The 20,927-nt window shown below is 37.7% G+C and overlaps 1 protein-coding gene across 4 annotated transcripts in view; it reads left to right on the top strand.

The window, feature by feature from the left end:
* The window catches only part of YLPM1 (YLP motif containing 1), a 76,451-nt gene that overhangs the window by 13,482 nt on the left and 42,042 nt on the right, over positions 1-20,927 (top strand). For all 4 annotated transcript variants that reach the window (XR_004676999.1, XM_034992614.1, XM_034992613.1 and 1 more), the window contains exons 5-6: positions 15,325-17,445; positions 20,038-20,158. Coding sequence is in view for 3 of the 4 variants with exons in the window: in XM_034992614.1 (XP_034848505.1) it covers positions 15,325-17,445; positions 20,038-20,158 (2,242 nt within the window). In the remaining variant the exon portion in view is untranslated. The remainder of the gene's footprint in view (positions 1-15,324; positions 17,446-20,037; positions 20,159-20,927) is intronic.

Here is a 20,927-nt window from a genome sequence, read left to right as displayed (position 1 = left end):
CAATCATGTTTTTTTCCGATTGGAACTTGTGATAGAAATACATACTCCTTATACTAAATTTAGATAGTATAGAAAATATTTAAAAAGTGAAAGTCACCTAATTCCACAATCTAGAGATAGTAATTTAAAAAATACATGTCATAAAAAAATGAGATCATACTGAGCATATTGTCTTGTAAACTTGCTTTTTCTACCCGTCAGTACATTGGTTAGTTTTCCGTCTCAATGTCAATGTATCTATATTATCATTTTTAATTTAACCTTAATTTTGACTTTTGGAAACAAAATATATCTTTTATTTGTTCCCCAAATTTATAACTCTTAAAAAAACATGGCACAAAACTCCACCATCTTATAAGGTGTTGACAGTTCTCTAGAAAGTTTATTTCTTGCATTGAACCTAAATGTGTTGCTGTAATTTCTACCTGTTGATTCTAGATCTGCCTCTGTGGCAACATATAATTAACATGAGTTCCTCTGGGTGCCAGAAGCCTTGCCAGAGGATTTACATGTGTTATCTCATAGAGTCTTCTCAGCACCTGTGAAGGAGGTGGCATGTGAACGAGGCAGGTTGATACCCTACATTTACCCTTTACAGACCGGGGGTGAGAGGTTTGAGTAACTTGCTCAGCATCATGTAACTGGAAGAGTAGAGCCTGAGTCCACACCTGGTGGGAGCAGAATCCGGGAGGTTCCCAGAGCAAAAGCACTAGTTAAACACTGTGTTTAATGCCATGATTCAGTGATATTCATACTGTCAGTGATTGCAAGTGCATTTTGTAGTCTTGATTTATTTGGCATGTGTAACTTTTTTATTAGAATTCCTACTTATCTCTTGGATTAAGCATTGCCTTTTAGATCTGGTGACTAATTTGCTATCAGAAAAGTACATTCTTAACACCTTGTGAAACATAGATCTTCTGCTCCCTTTTTTTCTATCATATTAATGTTTACTGTCTTTGCCTACCCAATCTTGTAAATTTAGGACCTATTTTAAGTTTTTTCTTACCTTAAGGTACAGTTAATAATTTCACTGCTAGGAGGATCTTAGCAATTATCTAGTGCAGTATCCCCTCTATAGCAGCTCATGTTTGTGTTGCATTTTAGTGTGTCACCCTGGGTCTTGCACATATTGCCTTATTATTTCTCCATAATCTCATGAAGTAAACATATAAGGGAAGCTGAGATTTGGAGAGGTTCTAAATAAATTCCCCCAGATGACATTGCTAGTAAATGATTGAGATGGAATTAAATCCAAGGCCATCTGGTCCACTTTTTTTTTTTTTTAAGATTTATTTATTTTGAGAGAGAGAGAACAAGCATGTGCGAGCGGTGGGGGGTGGGAGGTGTAGAGGGGGAGGGAGGGAGAGTCCCAAGCAGACTCTGCACTGAGCGTGGAGCCCAATGTGGGGCTTGACCTCACAACCCTGAGATTATGACCTGAGCCAAAACCAAGAGTCAGACACTCAACGGACTGCACCACCCAGGTGCCCCTGATCCACTTTTGAGTTCATTTTACTTCCTGTGACAAGTGGTTGATGGCCTCTGCTTAACACTGGCACTGTGATAAGGAATACCACCACGTAAGGTGTTGACAGTTTTCTGGAAAGTTTATTTGTGTTGAATCTAAATGTGTTGCTTTCACTTCTGCCTGTCGATTCTAGATCTGCCTCTGTGGTGTAACACATAATGAATTATCCTATCCCCCTTCTATAGCATGTCCCTACAGTTCTTTAAACAGTGCCCTCTGGTCTCCCCCATCCTGCCATACCTGCTCTTCTCTGCCGTCACAGAAACTCAGATTCTTCTTTTCTTTTCACACTAACATTGGTTCTAGCCTCCTCCTGCTACATTGCTCCTTGTCTTGTGAAGGGCCTTGGATTTGTCAGTCTCCTTCAGATGCAAGGAACCATAGAACCTGTTACCAACTTTGTTATAAATAATGTACATGTATAGCTGAACAAATTGCTTTTTTTGGTCGGCTCCGTCATAGTGTTGACTCATGTTGAGCTTAAAATCAATTTGGCTTCCCTGGTCTTTTTCACATTAGCTGTTATTAAGCCAAGTCTCTCTCATCCCGAACTTGTGTAGGTGTTTTTTGTTTTGTTTTGTTTTTCTCTTTTTCTAAGACTTTATTTTACATTTCATCTAAATTAGGTTTGGGCCAACATTCTAGTCTGCCGAAATCTTAATAAATGTTGATTATATTGCTTTGAGATATAAGATGTTCCTCTCTAGCTTTTTCACCTGTAACTTTCATAAGGATGGCTTTTTTTTGTTTTTGAATTGGATCCTGCTCATATTCTCTACCCTGTTTTTAAAGCCTTTCCCCAATTTAGCTTATGTCATTTCCATTTCTGTTACCCTTCTACTTCTTTTGCTCACTTAGCTCATATTGAGTATAGTTTGTGACTATTGCCCAGGCATGGTTCTTTTTCCTCCTGTGTAACTAGGTTAAAAAAAAAAAATCAGTGAGAAGCTGGTGAGTGAAAGAGACTTGAGGTAGGAATAATCCACACTGTCAAGGAAACTTGCGAATTTTTCTTACTAGTTGAATTCAGAGTTTGCTATAAACACGTAACTGATGCAGTAAGCCACTCTGTTTTGTTTTGTTTTTTTAAACAAAGCTGGGTAGAAAAACAAGAATGGAGAACACAGATAACTGACTTACCAATAATGCACTATTAAAATAATGTAAATTACTTTGAGTTTTTGCAAAATCCAAATTTAGGCTGCTGTCTAAAAATTGTGAAGGTTTCCAAAAAGCCAAGTGATAGAACTGCATCATGTGTAAATACCACACTGTGGAGCATCTGGGACAGCTGTTTTGAAATTGTGTGTATGTATGTGTATCATTTGATTCATCAGGTCTTCTAGACGACTACCACTGCTCTAATAAACTGTTAAGTCAGTGGATGTTGGTTTCCCAGAACCTTTTATTTTTCAGTCATAAAATTTATTTATTAAAGGGTAACATGCAGAGATGTGCACAATCCTGAGTGTATAGCCTAGTGAATTTACACAAAGTAAACACACTCATGTTATCACTACTGAGATCAAGACATAAAGATTACTAGGGTCTGAGAAGTCCTCCTCGTGCCCCTTCCCATTTTCCCTCACCCCAAAGATAACCACTATACTGACTTTTTATACCATAGATTAGTTTTGCCTGTTTTTCAAGTTTATATAAATGGAATCCTACTGCATGTATTCTTGTGAGTCTGGCGTCTTTCACTTGACATTATGTTATTGTGAGATTCATCCATGGTGTGTGTAGCTGCAGTTTGTTCATTCCCATTTCTCTACAGTATTTTATTGTGTGAATATACCCCAATCTGTTTATCTAGTCTACTATTGATGGTCATTTAAGTTTTTTTGTTATTATGAAGAACACTGCTTTGTGTCTTTTGGCACTGTATGTGTCCCTTCAGGGTGTGTGTGTGTGTGTGTGTTTAATTTTGTTTATAAATATACCAATGATTGGAATTGCTTGATTGGGGGGTATGTATGGTTCTACTTTGATAGATGTTGTCAAACAGTTTTCCAAAATGATTATGTCCATTTACATTCTCGCCAGCAGTTTTTTTGCATCCTCCTCAACACTTGGTATTGTTAAATTTTTAAATTTTAGCAATTTTGGTGGATGTCTAGTGGTATTGTAACATGGCTTTAATTTGTATTTCCCTGACGACAAATGAGGTTACCTTCTCTTTCCATTTGATTATTGTTAAATTGAATTTCCTCTTTTATGAAATGCTGATTGAAGTCTTTTCCCAGTTTTTCTGTTGGGTTATGTATTTTTCTTATTGATTTGTAGGAGTTCATTATGCATACTAGATATCATTCTGTCTAGATTGTCTCAACTATTTCTTACTCTATAGCCCTTTGTCTTTCTTATCCTCACTATACCAAAAAAAGTACCATATAGATCCAGCGGGCCCTTTTTACTTTTCACATTTTAAAGTAATTTTACAAATAATTTATGGAAGTAACAGTAAAGGGATAGTGAAAAACAATTTATTAGAAATTTTTATAAAAATTTTACAAGAGCAAAACTCTGCATCAAGTAAATTTTGGCACATAAACGTAAAGATAAAAGATGAAATAATCCTGTCACACATTCTTCTGGCAAAGCAGAATGGTCCAGCTTCTTGGCACAAAATATTATGTAATGACATCCTTACAGTTTAATAACTATGTGGGGAGTACATTTCCTTTCTGTCCTTAGAAATATATTGTTCACTCATCGAATGTTGAGTAGAGAATATTAATCTAGGGTACTGTCATCTGAGGACTTACAGTTGGAGATTTTACTGATATGATCAGTGTCGCATGTTTATTAGAGACTAGAGTGCTTCTGTCTCTGTTTATTTTTTTATTTTGACACAGCTTTCTCTCTCACTTTTCTTTGCCATTCTAGTCAGGAAATGAAAATTTCTAAATTCTCAATTGTGTTCAGTGAAGCCTAAAAATAGGCTGTAATATTTTGGGCACTACAAAGCAGGGTGAGGTGACAGCTGTTTCCACCTTTGCTTCATCCTTTAGGCAAATCCATCATTCCTTCCTTATCTTTGTATTTTAATCTTTTTTGGCATAGTTGGGGATAATTGATAAGCAATGATGAGTGAGTAATTAATTCTAGGATAAGGAAATTGCAGAATGTTTTAAGATACAGAAAAAAAGTCACTTAGGATCTCATAATGTATCTTAAATTTATGAAAAGATCTAATGGACCCATATAGTAATTCCATGATAATATAAGTTTTATTCTCTCTCTTTTTTTTTTAAAGAGCTGAATTTTCTCTTTGTTCTTGGGAAAGCCTATAAGAAAAAAGTCATGTTTTTTATTTTTAAATAAAATATTTTGGTTTAAGTGTTTATTTAAATTCCAGTTAACATACAGTGTAATATTAGTTTCAGGTGTTAAAATACAGTGATTCAACACTTCCATGCAACACCCGATGCTCATCACAGCAAGTGCACTTCCTAATCCCTCTCACCTATTTAACCCATCCCTCCCACCCCCCACCGTCCACCTCCCCTCTGGTAACCATCAGTTTTTTCTCTATAGTTAGAAACTGTTTCTTGAAGGGGGGCATCTGGCTGGCTCAGCCGATAGAGCATGGGACTCTTGATCTCGGGGTCAGGAGTTCAAGCCCCATGTTGGGCATAGAGCCTACTTTAAAAAAAAAAGTCTATCTTGGTTTGCCTATTTTTTTCCCTTTACTCATTTGTTTTGTTTCTTAAATTCCACATATGAGTGAAATCATATGGTATTTGTCTTTCTCTGACATTTTGCTTAGCATAATGCTCTCTAGCTTCATTCACATTTTTGCTAATGACAAAATTTCATTCTTTTTTATGGCTGAGTAATATTCCACCACACACGCATGTATGTATGTATATGTATATATACAAACACACACACATCTTTATCCATTCATCAGTTGATGGGCACTTGGGCTGTTTCCATAATTTGGCTATTGTAGGCAATGCTGCTGTAAACACTGGGGGGCATGTATCCTTTTGAATTAGTACTTTTGTATTCTTTGGGTAAATACCTAGTAGTGCAATTCATGGATCAAAGGGTAGTTCTCTTTTTAGCTTTTTGAGGAACATCCATACGGTTTGCATTGTGGCTATACCAGTTTGCATTCCATTGTGGCTATACCAGTTTGCATTCCAACAATAACAGTACAAGAGGGTTCCCCTTTCTCCACATCCTCACCAACAGCTGTTGTTTCTTGTGTTGTTGATTTTAGCCATTCTCTTTGTACTATAGTGTGAGTATAATAGACTGTCTAAAAAAACCAAAACAAAACAGTTCTAAAATTAGGATCCACTGAACCCAGAGGAACCCCAAAGATTAATGGAAATTATTGATTAATAGAAATTATTGATTTTAACTTAGTAGTCTAATTTATTGATCTTTTCCTTCATGGTTAGTACTTTTTTGTGTCGTTTAAGAAATTTTTGTTTACCCCAAGGCCATAAATACATTATCCTATTTTATCTGCTGTCTTTTATTGTTTGACCTTTTATTTTTAGGTCAACAATCTATATAGAATTGTTAATGTATGGTATGAGGTAGGGGGTCATGGTTTATTATTTTTCATATGGCTAACTAGTTGAGCCCAGCACCATTTATTGAAAAGGTCATCTTTTCCTTACTACTTTGGTAGTATCTCCTTCATCATGAGTCAAATGACTATATGTGTGAATTTGTTTCTAGACTCTATCTGTCCATCTTTGCACCAGTGTCCTGTTTTAATTACTGTAGCTTTGTGATAAATCCTGATATCTCTTAGTGTAAGTCCTCCAGTTCTGTGTTTCTAGATCAGAGGTTGGCAAACTTTCTCTGTGAAGGGCCAGATGGTAAATATTTTTAGGCTTTGCAGCCCATGTTTGGTTTCTGTCAAATATTTTTCTTTCTTCCTTTTATTTTTCACCTTTAAAAATGTAAAAAATCACTCTTAACTGGATTTGGCCCATGGGACATAGTTTACTGACCCCTGATCTAGAGCGACTTGACTATTCTTGGTCCTCTCTGTTTCCCCTGTGATACTTAGAATCAGCTTGTCGGTTTTCGGAAACCTGCTGGAATTTTGATGAGCATTGCATAGAATCTGTTGACCATTTTGCGGAAGAATTGACATCTTTGTAATATCTCGGCTTCTGATCTGTCACACATACCTTTTGATTGGTTTTCGGATTAAAACTGTGGACCTCCTCCATTCTGTACCTGTCTTATTAGGATTAGCAAGGGATTCTAAACACTATAATTTTACTCTATGCTTTCCTATGTCATGGTTGTTCCTATTTATAGAGATTACTCTTGGGGGGAATTTTGATTTTAGGATCTTGGTTATACATATTAGAAAATAATTAGAAAAATTATCTCACATGAAAACTAAAAGGGCAGGAATTTGATTCCAGAATTTAATATTTTGTAATTCCCATGGTCAGCTGATTTGAGTATGGTTAGTAACTGTTGTGACAATAAGATGTTATCTTGTTTAAGGGTATTTGTATTTCTGCATACCTCTTAAGTTTTTATACCCAATTTGGAGTCTGTTTTTTTATGTCAAATCTTAAAAGTTTTATACATACCTCTAATGGCTTCATACCTAGTTTTAGGGTTTTTATTTTTTAGAAGTTTATGAAATGCCTAACTGTACAAAAATTTTCTAAATATTTAAACACCAAATATCTGTTTTTCTTTTCATCTGATCAATGGGCAATGCATGTGTTTTTATGTGATTGTATTTAGTGAATATATGCTATGTTTGTACTTTATTTCAAATGTTTTTATGTTAAAAAGGTCATAGCATTTCATTGTATTGATGTAAATATGACTTATTTTTGTGCACACTTTTAAATTGAGTATCTCTTAATATATTTCTTTTCCAAAGGCTTAAAAATTCTTTACTTTTATAAATACAAAAGGTTTTGATAGTCTAACATTTGTTATTACATCCTTGAGCTTTGAAAATTTGGAAGTGCAGTATTGATAAATAATGGCCATTTACATGTAGTGTTGAAAGTATATTTCAATTGCTTTAACATTTTCACCCCCCAAATAAAAATAAAATGATGACCTTTGGCTGTTGATCAGCAGTTTAATCTGAAAGCAAAGCGCCCTCCCCTTTCAGGAAACTGCATATGTATGTGCAGGCATGAGCCTTGAGTAATGAGTTCCTTAACTTTTATAACCTTGCCACTGTGCTCTCTTCTTCCTTATCTCATCTGTTAGTGCCTCTTCCTTCCTTTATCCTTTCCTCTGGCCTTGAACATGCTCTTCTCTTTGTCTGGAATCCCTTTCCTGTCAGTTTTTGCTTTACTAATTCCTATTTTTCCTGCCCTATGGGGCAGGGAGTGCTTCAGTAATTATGTGTTGAGATCCTTCAGTGAGTCAGACACTGGGGATACCTCAGTGAACAAGGCCAACATGTCCCATTTTATCAAATTATGTGCTAATTGTTGATTTAGTTGCCTCACTCTTCCCGTGGACTGTGAACTCCTTGAGTTAAGTATCCGTTTATTTCCAGCACTAACATAGTGCCTGACAGGTGTTCATTCACTGTTGCTTATGCCAGAATGTCTCAGTTATGGATAAAATTCTGAAGGCATTCACAGTTTGGTTAGGAAGGCAGTTCATTTGTATTCAGATTTGCTCATAATACTGGGTAATGAGTGGACAAGGGTTCTTACTGACTCTTGTACCTTGTGGAGGATAGTCTCCTCTTATCACTTATATGAACTAATGATTGCTGAATTAAATACAAAGCAGATAGCTTTACACAATTTTAATGATTTAAGATGTTTTTCCAGGCACTTTGAATTAATAAATGTAACTTCAAGAAAAGGAATTAAGCCATCACAAGCCCTGAAACAGTATCATAAATAGGTAAATAAGAAAATGAGTGGCCTCCATCCTAAGCATTGAGGTGCATCCTTTGACAAATCCCTGGTCAGCTCCTTTCCCTTTGCCCAACGATAACTGTGCCAAGCCTTCACCACTTTGCAGAGACCATCTGTACTAGTGCTGCTTTCTTTGTCTCCGCAAACATTTTTATTTTGCTTTGTATCTTTATTTTAGCTTCCTGCCTCCCAGAGAAAATCGAGGCTTTCAGGCCCAGTGAAACTCACTTCCTGCCCTTCTGTTTACCTTACCTTACTACCCTCATCTTTCTTCTTCTAGCCTCAGAAGAAGCCCTTCTTCCTCCTCTTTAGGGCTAATTTCTCTGTGCCACTTAAAGAAATTCATTTTACATTTTTATCAAAGCAGTACATACATAAAGTTTTAAAAAATCAAGCAGAACAGCCAGCCTAGATGTGTTTTCTAATGACATCTTTTAATTCTTTAGCTGTTTCTTTTGGTAGTTACCTTCCTATCACTAAATAATATGCTTCTGCTTTCTTGATTTACACATTTTAAATGTTATATATTTACTTCCAGGTCTCATAAAGATTGGTTCTTACACTACTTTAACCCTCTCTGTCTAATATATTTATATCACTGTTTTTAGATAAGTAAAGCATGTTTGCTGTAGACATAAGCAGTGTGTTATAATTATATTTTCTTTAGTGTAATGACTTTTCTAGGATTTCCGATTGTCTTCCTGAAAAATGTTTAAAATAATTCTCCAACCCCAGTCTCAAAAACACCAGCTCTTTTTTTCCTGAGGAGATCTCTCTCCCAAATTTATGCGTCTTCTTTCTTTTCACCTGCTGGGTTGGGTGGTTGGTTGCCCAAAATATCTGCCATATGGCTGTTACTCCAGCATTTCCCTTGACTATCCTCCTGGTTTGGATTCACTGTTTACTGAATCTCATGCCTTCCTGTGGTTTAGTGTCTCTTTTTCCCAGAATGCATGCTCAGGTAACTTACTAGGAGACCGTGGGTTGGAGGTAGGTACATTTTTTGAGTCTTGTGTGTCTGAAAATGTTTTTATTCTAACCTCACACTTGATTAATAATTTGGATATAGAATTTGAAGTTGAGCATTTAAAATTTTTTGATTTATTTAAACTAAAAACAAAATTAGTTCAGCCATTTCTCCCATACCCCACCCTTGCCTCTGGCAACCACCAGCCTGTTCTCTGTATCTATGGGCTATCTCATAGATATGAGCTATCTTTGAGGTTTTTTCTATTTATTTATTTTTACATTCCACATATAAGAGAGATCATACAGTATTTGTCTGACTTATTTCACTTAGCATAATGCCCTCAAGGTTTATCCATGTTGTCAAAAGTGGCAAGATTTTATTCTTTTTCATGGCTGAATAATATTCACTTCATTATTGAATTTCTTTATTCCTTCTTCCATCGATGGACACTGAGGTTATTTCCATATTTTGGCTATTGTGAATACTGCAGTGAACATGGGGATGCATATATCTTTTCAAGTTAGTTTTTTGTTGTTGTTGTTTTCTTCAGGTATAAATACCCAGAAGTGGAATTGATGTATCATATGGTAGTTCTACTTTTAATTTTTTGAGGAACCCTCATACTGGTTTCCATGTGGCCGCACCAATTTACATTCCCACCAACCGTGTGCAAGAGCTCTTTTTTCCATATCCTTGCCAACACTTGTTATTTTTAGTCTTTTTGAAAATAGCAATTCTAACAGGTGTGGGGTAATATCTCATTGTGGTTTCAATTTGCATTTCCTTAATGATTAATGATGTAGAACATCTTTTCATGTACCTCCTGCCATCTGTATATCTTCTTTGGAAAAATACCAGTTCAGATCTTCTGCCCATTTTTTAATCAGATTGTCTGTATTTTTGCTACAGTTGTGTGAGTTCTTTATTTTGGATGTTAGCCCCTAATCAGATATAATATTTGTAAGTATTTTCTCCCAATCAGTAGGTCGCCTTTTTGTTTTGTTGATGGTTTTCTTTGCTGTACAGACGCTTGGTAGTTTAATGTGGTCCCACTTGTTTATTTTTGCTTTTTGCTTTTGATATCAGATTCAAAAAATCATTGCCAAGACCCATGTCAAGGAGCTTACCACTTATGTTTTTTTCTAGGAGTTTTATGGTTTGGGTTCTTACTTTCAGGTCTTTAATCCATTTTGAGTTAGTTTTTGTGTATAGTGTGAGATGGCACTATAGTTGCATTCTTCTGTATGTGGCTGTTCGATTTTCCCAGGATCATTTATTGAAGAGACTGTCCTTTCTCCATTTCTCCATCATATATTCTTGGCTCCTTTGTTATAAAGTAACTGACTGTGTATGTGCAGGTTTTTTTGGCGGGGGGGCTCTCTGTTCTGTTCCATTGATCTGTGTGTCTGTTTTTATGCCAGTACCAAACTGTTTAACACCATTTACATACTACACACTGAAGTTGAACATAATTATTCCTCAAGGTTTTAGGGTCATCATCCTATTTTCTTCTGTCACTTAGTGTAGGTGCTGTACTGTTCTGATTCTTTTCCTTTTTAGCTGACTTCTCCCTATTGCCAGAAACTTTTCCTCTGGTATTCTAAAAGTTTATAGTCGGTTTTGTTTTGTTTTGTTTTACTAATTATACTGGGTACTTAGTGAGCTAGGCCCTTTCTGTCTGGACATGGGAATCTCTTAACTCTTAAATCTTTATCCTATTTCTTTATTAATTTTTTTTCTTGTTTTCTGTTTTTTTCTTTCTGGAACTCCTCATTAGTAGGTTTCTGGACCTGCTAGATTGATTATATTTGTTTCTTTTTCATTTGGTTGTACTTTCTGAGATACTACTAATCCTTTTATTGCATTTTATTTGGAGAATTTAAAAAATTTCTGTAGTTCTTTTGGTTCTGATCCTTTTTTATATATAGCAAATTGATTTATAGGTACAGTACCTTTAAGAATCTGAGGATATTATTTGGGCTTTTGGGTTTTTTTTTAGTTGTCTTCTGATTTTTGCATTATCTCTGTTTTCTCCAGATTTATGGCCTTGTTTACCTTTGGTCTCTTCCTTTTGTTTTGGAGACATTCCTCAAATATCTAGGTATTAAAATAAATATCCATTTATATTTAAGTGTGGGGGACACAGACAAGCTAATTGGAAGCTCTGTGTATATGTGGGGAACTTACCAACTATTGTTGCTCCCACTCAGTAACTTCAGGTTTTGTTTTAGGTGGTAGGGCAAAGAACTGCTACTGTTAGAGGGCCCTCAGATTCAAGAATTTAGGGACATTCAGCCTAAAGAAAGTCTGGTTGATGGTTCTGAATATAGGTTTTATTTATTTATTTATTTATTTATTTATTTATTTATTTATTTATAAGTATTTTGAATTTTTTTTTTTAAGATTTTTTAATTTATTTGACAGAGAGAGAGGGAACGCAGGGGAAGTGGGAGAGGGAGAAGCAGGCTTCCCGGCAGAGCAGGGAGCCCGATGTGGGGCTCGATCCCAGGACTCTGGGATCACGACCTGAGCCGAAGACACATGCTTAAAGACTGAGCCACCCAGGCACCCCATGAATATAGATTTTAATTTACTATTTTTAGCCCGGAAGTCTTATTCCTCTCCTTCATGGTATCTAAGAATTTTGACTCTCTGGGGTTCTGTGAGCAAACCAGCCCATTTTTATTGCATCCCCTTCTACTACCAGCATTCCAAACTTCTAAGCTTCTTCTTGCTCCATATGTTACCACTCATGTTTGCTCTTTAACTCTCATCTGCTGGCGGTCCCTTTTCTGTTTATAATGGGTTTATGTATATTGAAATTCCTTGTGATGACTCTGTGTTCTGTCAATTTGGCTAGGCTGTAGTACCTTTCCCAGAGTTCCCTTATATGTTTCTGATTAGGATGGGTCACAAGGGAGATTTCTGCATCTGACATGAAATATTTATCCCTGGACAACTGAAGAAAGATTCTTACCTATTCCCCAGAAAAGGATATAAAGTCCCTTTTTTGTCTTTGGAGAAATCTTCATTCTTCTAGCTGGGTCACACTCTCTCTTTGATACTCTGTAATTTAAACTCTGAGATATAAAATTAACTATTATTAATACATCTTATGTTAGATGATAAGGAAGAAAAATCAGCCAAAGATGTTTGACTAATACATATGTATATATTTAAACATATTAAATTAAGGAAGAAATATTCCTAACTGTTATGGTCCTTTCTGCAACTGGTCATGTAACCATAGTTGGTATTTATAACTAACTACCTTCTTCTGCCAGCCATTTTGTAGTCCCTTTGTTCTCAGCATGCACCTCAGGTGGTCCTGGTTTTTTGCCTGGTGGAGTGACCCAAACCTTCATTCTTGAAGGGTCTGGGCTGTTGACAGTCCTGTCTGAATTGAGTTATTGTCATTTTTTATTGACTTTAATCACAGGACATGGAAATGCTGAGAGGTGTTCTAGAGGATCTCCATTCCAGACAGTCCTCCTTACCCTCATTGTGCAGTAGTAACCCAATTTCCTCTTGCAGCTCAGGGCCAATCACCCCCAGCCGGTACAATAGCTCCCTTCTTTGCCTGTTGATTCAGAACCCAAAGTAGCCAGGTGAGAGTCTCAACTTGAGTTTAATGGGAGTTACTGTTGTCTCCCCTGATGGGAGCATTCCTGCCTTTGAAACTAAAAGACTTCTAGACCAGCAAAGCCTGATGTCAACAGGGATAGGAAATAAATGTTTTATCTGAAACTGAATTTATTATTCTTCATTGATTTCCGAAACAAATAAGAGAAAAAACTCTTCTCTTTCTCCTTAAAAGCATGAAAGGTATCACCATCCGTTTAGGCCTAAGCCAGAAACCTTGGAATCATCCTAAATTCTTCCCTTTTGTTGTCATTTTAATCTTACCTGTTAGAAAGTCCTATGCATTTTACCTTCTTTCACATCTCTCACTTTTATCTCCTCTACATCCTCATGTCAGTCACTGCCTTAGAACAGGCTTCACTTTCATTTACCCAAATTGTGGAAACAATCTACAGTAAACTTTCCCACCTATCCATCTGCTACTTTTCTGCTAGAGCAGTCTTTTAAAAATCAGACCATCTGTAGTGGCTCTAAGTCTCATTAAGTAATTCCCAACTTCTTACCCAGCTAAATTAATTCACCTATGGTAACAAATCTAAAGTCACATGCCTTAATAAATTAGAGGTTTATTCTTTCTCCACACTTATATGATGGTAATGTCAAGAAGCCAGGTTCCTTCTAATTTGCTACTTTTCTTTTTTTTTTCCTTTTTATTTATTTATTTTTTTAAGATTTTATTTATTTATTTGACAGAGACACAGCGAGAGAGGGAACACAAGCAGGGGGGAGTGGGAGAGGGAGAAGCAGGCTTCCTGGCAAGCAGGGAGCCCAATGCGGGGCTCGATCCCAGGACCCTGGGACCACGACCTGAGCCGAAGGCAGATGCTTAACGACTGAGCCACCCAGGAGCCCCTAATTTGCTACTTTTCATCCCCTAGTATATTGCTCTTATCTGCATGGTCCAACATGTTTCACCAGCATGTCCGAGCCAGCATGAAAAATCAAAGGGTGAAGAGGAAGATGTGCCCTTCCCTTTAAGGGTATAACCCAGAAGGATGTGCTGGTCATTTTCACTTTCAGCCCATTGGCAAGAACATGGCTACAAGTTCTAGCTGCAGGAGAATTTGGGAAAGAGAGTCAGTCTTGAGTTTGGCTAGCTTTGTGTCCATCTAAAAATGAAGAGGCTCAGTTACTGTAGGAAAAGGGGGAATGGCCATTGGAGGGGCACCAGTAGTCTCTGCTACACAAGGCATACAAGGTCTCCTAGAGATTGATTCTTGCCTACTCTTTGCCTTGTCTCTTAGTTCCTTCCCTTTCCACTCCTTTCCCAGCTCTCCCTAATCTGTCTCCTCTTTGCCAAAGCCATACTCAACTGTTGCACTTCCAGACATGCCATGCTGGTGTGTGTTTCTCTGCCTTTCCTCACAGTGTTTCCTTAACCACTTCCTTGCCACCCATTTCCCTTATCGCCAATATGCTCTGTTAGCCTGGCCTCAGAGAATTTGTCTTTCAAGACTTAATGTAAGCATCATCTATTGTATAAAGCCTTTATTGGACAGCAACCCCCCCCCTCCCAACTCTGGTAGAATTGAACATCCCCTCCTCTGTTGCCCTTGTTACATGCAGATAGACTTCTGTCATTGCCCCTTATTTACACTTAGATTCTCTTTCTCCTCCATTGTAAACCCTTTGAGGGCAACAGATGACATTTTATTTGTATATCCCTTGGATGTACTATAGTGCTTGGCAGGGGATGTGCACTAAAAATTTACAGAATGAGCAATTAGGTCCATAGCAAATTTTCAGGGCACTGTCCAGACTTTAAAATGTCAGGGTGAACTCTTAAGATACAGCTGGCTACTGTCTTTTTGAATTTTTGTCAGTTAGTCCAGATGATAATGTTAGTTCCAACAATATTTATAATCATCCTATATTATCTTTCTGATTGTTTCCTATTTAGTTTTTAGTTATATTTTAACTCCGAAAGTACTCTCAGAATTAGCTGTGGCATTTTTTTCCCCATTAAAAATGAGTGGACTTTTCTGTCTACTAAGTCACAATGTTTATAATTGCTTTTTAACAACTTAGTATATCAGTGACTTGCTGCAGGAGATGTTTTGAAGTGAATTACAATAGTACTGACATGATTTCCAAAGCCTGTCCTGAGACCTTTTGAGCACTGCCATTTTAGCGTACTGATTCTAAGATAGATGCCTCAGGATTTATATGATGACTACAAGAGTCATTTTTGTAAACAGATTCTAAGGCACGATTGCCTTAAATATTCTTACATGGAGAATATTTTTTTTCTGCTTTACTGTCTTGAGTAATATCTTTTGTTTTACTTGTAGATTTGATGGTCCTCGAAGATTTGAGGATTTAGGGTCAAGGTGTGAAGGACCGAGACCCAAAGGGCCTCGTTTTGAAGGAAATCGCCCCGATGGGCCAAGACCCAGATATGAAGGTCACCCAACAGAGGGCACTAAAAGCAAATGGGGAATGATTCCCCGGGGGCCAGCATCTCAGTTTTATATTACCCCCAATACATCCCTCAGTCCTCGACAGAGTGGACCACAGTGGAAAGGCCCCAAGCCAGCTTTTGGACAGCAACATCAGCAGCAACCTAAATCACAAGCAGAACCTCTTTCAGGAAACAAAGAACAATTAGCAGACACCAATAGTAACCAGCAGAAGAATTTTAAAATGCAGTCAGCTACATTTTCCATTGCTACAGATATAAAGGATGCCAAGGCGGCTCAGTCAAATGAGAATCTAAGCGACTCTCAACAAGAGCCACCTAAAAGCGAAGTCTCGGAAGGGCCCATAGAGCCTTCTAATTGGGACCAGAATTCTCAAAGTATGGAGACTCAAATGGACAAAGCCCAAGCTGTTACTCAGCCTGTATCCCTTGCAAATAAACCTCTACCTTCTCAATCTGCTTTTCCCTCAAAACCAGGGGGGATGGAGGGAGGAGCAGCAGTGACAACGTCATCATCATTAACTGCAGATAATGATTTTAAACCTTTGGGTATCGGTCTGCCCCATTCAGAAAACAGCCAAGAGAAAGGGCTGCCTCGGCCAGATAATAGAGATAATAGGTTAGAAGGTAATCGAGGCAGCAGCTCATCTTACAGAGGTCCTGGGCAAAGCAGAATGGAAGACACACGGGATAAAGGACTAGTAAATAGAGGTCGAGGCCAGGCACTCAGCCGTGGCCCGGGGTTGGTCAAGCAAGAAGACTTTCGTGATAAGATGATGGGTAGAAGAGAAGACAGTCGAGAGAAGATGAATAGAGGAGAAGGCAGTCGAGACAGAGGGTTGATGAGGCCAGGAGGCAGTCGGGAGAAAGTGCCGGGTGGTCTGCAAGGCAGCCAGGACAGGGGTAGAGCTGGCAGCCGAGAAAGGGGACTACCTCGGAGGGCTGGCAGTCAGGAGAGAGGACCTCCTCGAAGGGCTGGGAGTAGGGAGAGAGTACCACCACGAAGAGCCGGGAGTAGGGAGAGGGGACCACCTCGAGGGCCTGGCAGTAGGGAAAGGGGACTGGGAAGACCAGATTTTGGTCGTGACAGAGGTCCATTTAGACCAGAACCAGGAGATGGTGGGGAAAAAATGTATCCATATCACCGAGATGAGCCTCCTAGGGCTCCATGGAACCATGGAGAAGAGAGAGGGCATGAAGAGTTCCCATTAGATGGTAGAAATGCTCCAATGGAACGAGAAAGACTTGATGATTGGGATAGAGAAAGATACTGGAGAGAATGTGAACGTGACTATCAAGAAGATACACTAGATCCATATAACAGAGAGGACAGGTTCTCAGCACCACCATCTCGATCTCATGATGGAGATAGACGAGGCCCTTGGTGGGATGATTGGGAGAGAGATCAGGATATGGATGAGGACTACAACAGGGAAATGGACAGGGACTTGGACAGGGATGTGGATCGGATTGGAAGACCCATGGATATGTATGATAGAAATTTGGATAATGAGTGGGACAGAGATTATGGGAGACCACTGGATGAACAAGAATCACAGTTTCATGAACGGGATATTCCATCTCTTCCACCTTTACCACCCCTCCCACCTCTTCCACCTTTGGATAGATATCGGGATGATAGATGGAGAGAAGAAAGAAATCGAGACCATGGGTATGATCGAGATTTTCGTGATAGGGGTGAGTTGAGAATCCGAGAGTATCCAGAAAGAGGAGATACATGGCGGGAAAAGCGAGATTATATCCCTGACAGAATGGACTGGGAAAGAGAACGGTTGTCAGACAGATGGTACCCATCTGATGTGGATAGACATTCCCCCATGGCGGAACATATGCCCTCCTCACATCATTCTTCTGAAATGATGGGGTCGGATACAAACTTAGACTCTGACCAAGGCCTTGGAGGGGTAATGGTTCTCAGTCAGAGGCAGCACGAAATCATTTTGAAAGCTGCACAAGAACTGAAAATGCTTCGGTAAGTTGACTACTTAAGATCATTTCTTTTAGTCAAAACCACATGCAGACTGCTCTTTTAAAGTGATGTGATATATTTGAATGGAATAATTTTGCTTCAAGTTCTTATCTTGTAATTTTTAAATTTGTAACCTGGCCATTTGGTGCTGTTTTAGGGTTAGGATATGTATTTAGGAACTGTGTTAATTGTAAGCTTATGTCCTGAAATCTGAAAATTTGATAACCACTCTTGGCTTTTATAAATGTGTTGCTGACATACCATTATACTTGTGCATGTTTCAGGTGTCCAACTTCAACTCTCCAGTGCTCTGGACTTCACAGAGCTCATATGTAACATATCTTTTTTTTTTTTTTCCAGGAGGCATTTTTGTTCTTTGGTTTTAGATCTGATAGACTTCGTATTCACTAATCTTTGATAAAAACTTTGGAAAGTGCTGTAAGGTTTTTCTCTGTTGAAGCTAAGAATGGTTTACCTGAAAGCGTCCTCAGATTTGTCTAACCATTGATACTTTCTTTCTGGGTGTTTTATCTTTCCTTATAACTAGAAGCAGATATCTCTACTTGAGGATGTTACTTGTTAGTGCATAATCAAATATTTTCTTTGTGAAATGGAGAATAGATCTTGGATTTCTTGATTTGCAATCACCTAACTATGTATAGATATCTATATAAAGCTTCCCAGGTAGTAGCAATAAAAAAAAAAAGCTAACATTGCATGCTTACTATGTGCCAGGAACTATACTGAGTACTTTGTATATATTCATTTAATCCCTAAACCAACCAAATCCTGAGATAAGATTTTAGGAGTCATTGATAGATTGTCAGCTTTTTGAGTAATTTCTTAGGAATTAACAGTGTTTTGAGAAAATAAATTAATGGTTAGCTTTTGATATATTCCAGTGTATTATGCTTCCTTCATTTTTCAATTCTGGTCTACATTTGTAGGCTATATCAATTGAAATTATAACTGAAGCTTTATGACTAGAAAAGTATAATGAGGAAAAACACCTGTAGGTCAAGATGAGAGATCTGGTATCTCAGGCAGCACAGCAGATTTCTGTCTATAGAAGATATGCTCTGAGAGATTAGACTCTTCCAGATTACTCATGAAGAAGATGTGAAAGCATGCTAGAGAACATTTAGTTACTACATTGTTCACTTTTAAATTATTGACACCTTTAATTTAATCCCCACTGTGTGCGGGGCACTGTGCTAATTGTTTAGTGTATATTATCTCAGTCCTCCTGTCTCAAATCCTTTTATCTCAAAGGCCTGCAAAGATCCTCGCTTCACAGACACTAAAGCTCAGAGAGGTTAAGTCCACTTGGCTAATCAGTGGCAAACCCAGAATTTGAATGCAGTCTGTCCAGCTCTAAAATCTGTTTTGTTTATGGAGAACACCAAGCTGATTGGTGTTACCAAGCTGCCAAGGTTTCTTTCCTTTTCTTTTTTAAAATTTCCTTTTCTCCATTATTGCTTTATATGGAAATGCTGGATAAAAGGTGCTTCTTCTTCACCATCTTTTTTTATAAAGCTCTTTCTAGGCAACATAAACATAATTAAAATATATGAAGTGATGGGTAGGAATTATCATAGTTGAATACAAGTAAGCTATGTTGTGTTGGTATAAAGTCATAATATGATTTATATGAGGCAGAAAATAAACTTTATATTTGACCCTTATTTTGTATCTATTTGAGTCACTACACCCAATGTAAGGAAAAAATTGTAAAAGGTCTGAAGAGGTTATAGATGTTACACCTGCTTTTAAGGTGGGCATTGTAAGGAAAAGTTAAAAAAAAAAAAAAAGGGAATTTGACCAGAGATTTGAAGAATAGCATGAAGAGTTATAGAATTACTCTTTAGGAATATGAAGTATTATTTGTAAGCGTATAGACTGACATTTGTTCTCACTGTATACAGTAGGGCCATAAACTAAAATACCCAGAAGAACCAGACAAGTAACTAAAATGAGTGAAAGTGGGCCAGTACAACTCTACTTACTGAGTGTGATGAGGATTGTGGCAAACTGCTTCATCTAAAGTGGACAGCCACTACTCCAGTCATTTCATTGTTGACATGTGGAAACGTACGCCCATTCATTATTACCAAATCCCTTTAAAATTTGAATTTATATGTGAAATATTTTGCTTTGTAAATAATGGCAGCTAATTCAGATTTTAAAAACTGATGTGAAAGCAAACTTAAAAAAACTTTCTAGGCCATATTTGGCCACCATTTTGCAACCACTGGTCTAGAGTCTTCAACAAAAAACATAGCGAGAGAACTTTTTGTTCAATGAAAGAAAAATATGACAAGTAGATGATATTTTAGAATAGACTAACGAGGCAGATTGTAGATTCTGCCCTTGAAGATCCTTAATAATTTGTAGTCATTTATAGGTTGTAGATGACTGGTCAGTTAGCTATATAAAGGCAAGAAGAGTGTTACCCTGCTGGTGCTCTGTGGGCACTGTAGAGGGTTTTAGAACTAGGTGTTTAGGTCTCTTTTTTGTTCTTTGATATCAATTGTAGTCACTTAGGAATGGAGTAAACATGCCTTAATGTACCATGGCAATTTTATTTGTTCACAGGGAACAGAAAGAACAGCTTCAAAAGATGAAAGACTTTGGGTCGGATCCCCAGATGCCTGACCATCTGCCGCCCCAGGATGCGAGGTTGCAGAACGCATCTTCAAGGCCTGGAATGTACCCGGTATGGGAAAATGTGTGTTCAGGGAATGAAATGATTCCTACCTTGTATGTTTATATGTTGTTTGATTTTTTTCTATTGTAGTAAGTATAAAATTTCCTCTATAAAAAATGTAAATTTGGGGAAAGTAAAAAGCTAATGGTAATTGACCTTTGAAAATCTTTTAAATGTGGTCAGAAGTGTGACAGATGCATTTTTCTCCTAGGTTTTGATAAGTGCACCAAGCACACCTGAGCTACATGGCTTCATGTTCACAAAACTGTAGAATTTTCCTAATAATCTCTTTTGTTCAAATAGTCCTGTTTTTCATCTGGGCAGTGCAGGGGCTCCCCATGAACCTTGTTCCTGTGAGCCTCCAAGTCTCCCCACCTCCTCGGGCTACTGGTTCCTCAGCTACAGAAGAGATCAAACATTATGCCCCAGTTCAGGCAGTAAAGTTCTGTTAAAGACTTGTTTGATCAAGTTCTCCCTTTGTTTTGCATTCATTTTTGTTGTTGTTTGTTGTTTTTACCTTTATGCCAGTGATGGGCTTTAAAAAATGTTTTCATGCAAATAACTTTATAACAACACTAGAGAAAAAAACTCAAACCATTTCATGAAATTAACTCTTCATTTTTCAATGTTCCCTTTCATCCCAATCTAACACATAATACTCATACATAGTTGTTAGCACCAGTGGCCACCATGATGTCACCTGTCCATGTCCCATGTCCCGACCTGTGTGTGCATCCATCAGCATCCGGATGTGTATCCTGTCACTCAGCATATTCAA

This window comes from Mirounga leonina, unplaced genomic scaffold (genome assembly GCF_011800145.1).
Source record: "Mirounga leonina isolate KUSES-001 unplaced genomic scaffold, KU_Mleo_1.0 Mir_82, whole genome shotgun sequence".
NCBI classification, from domain to species: Eukaryota; Metazoa; Chordata; class Mammalia; order Carnivora; family Phocidae; genus Mirounga; species Mirounga leonina.
Note: the sequence above shows the minus strand (reverse complement) of the source record. Positions and strands in the feature narration are given on the sequence as shown.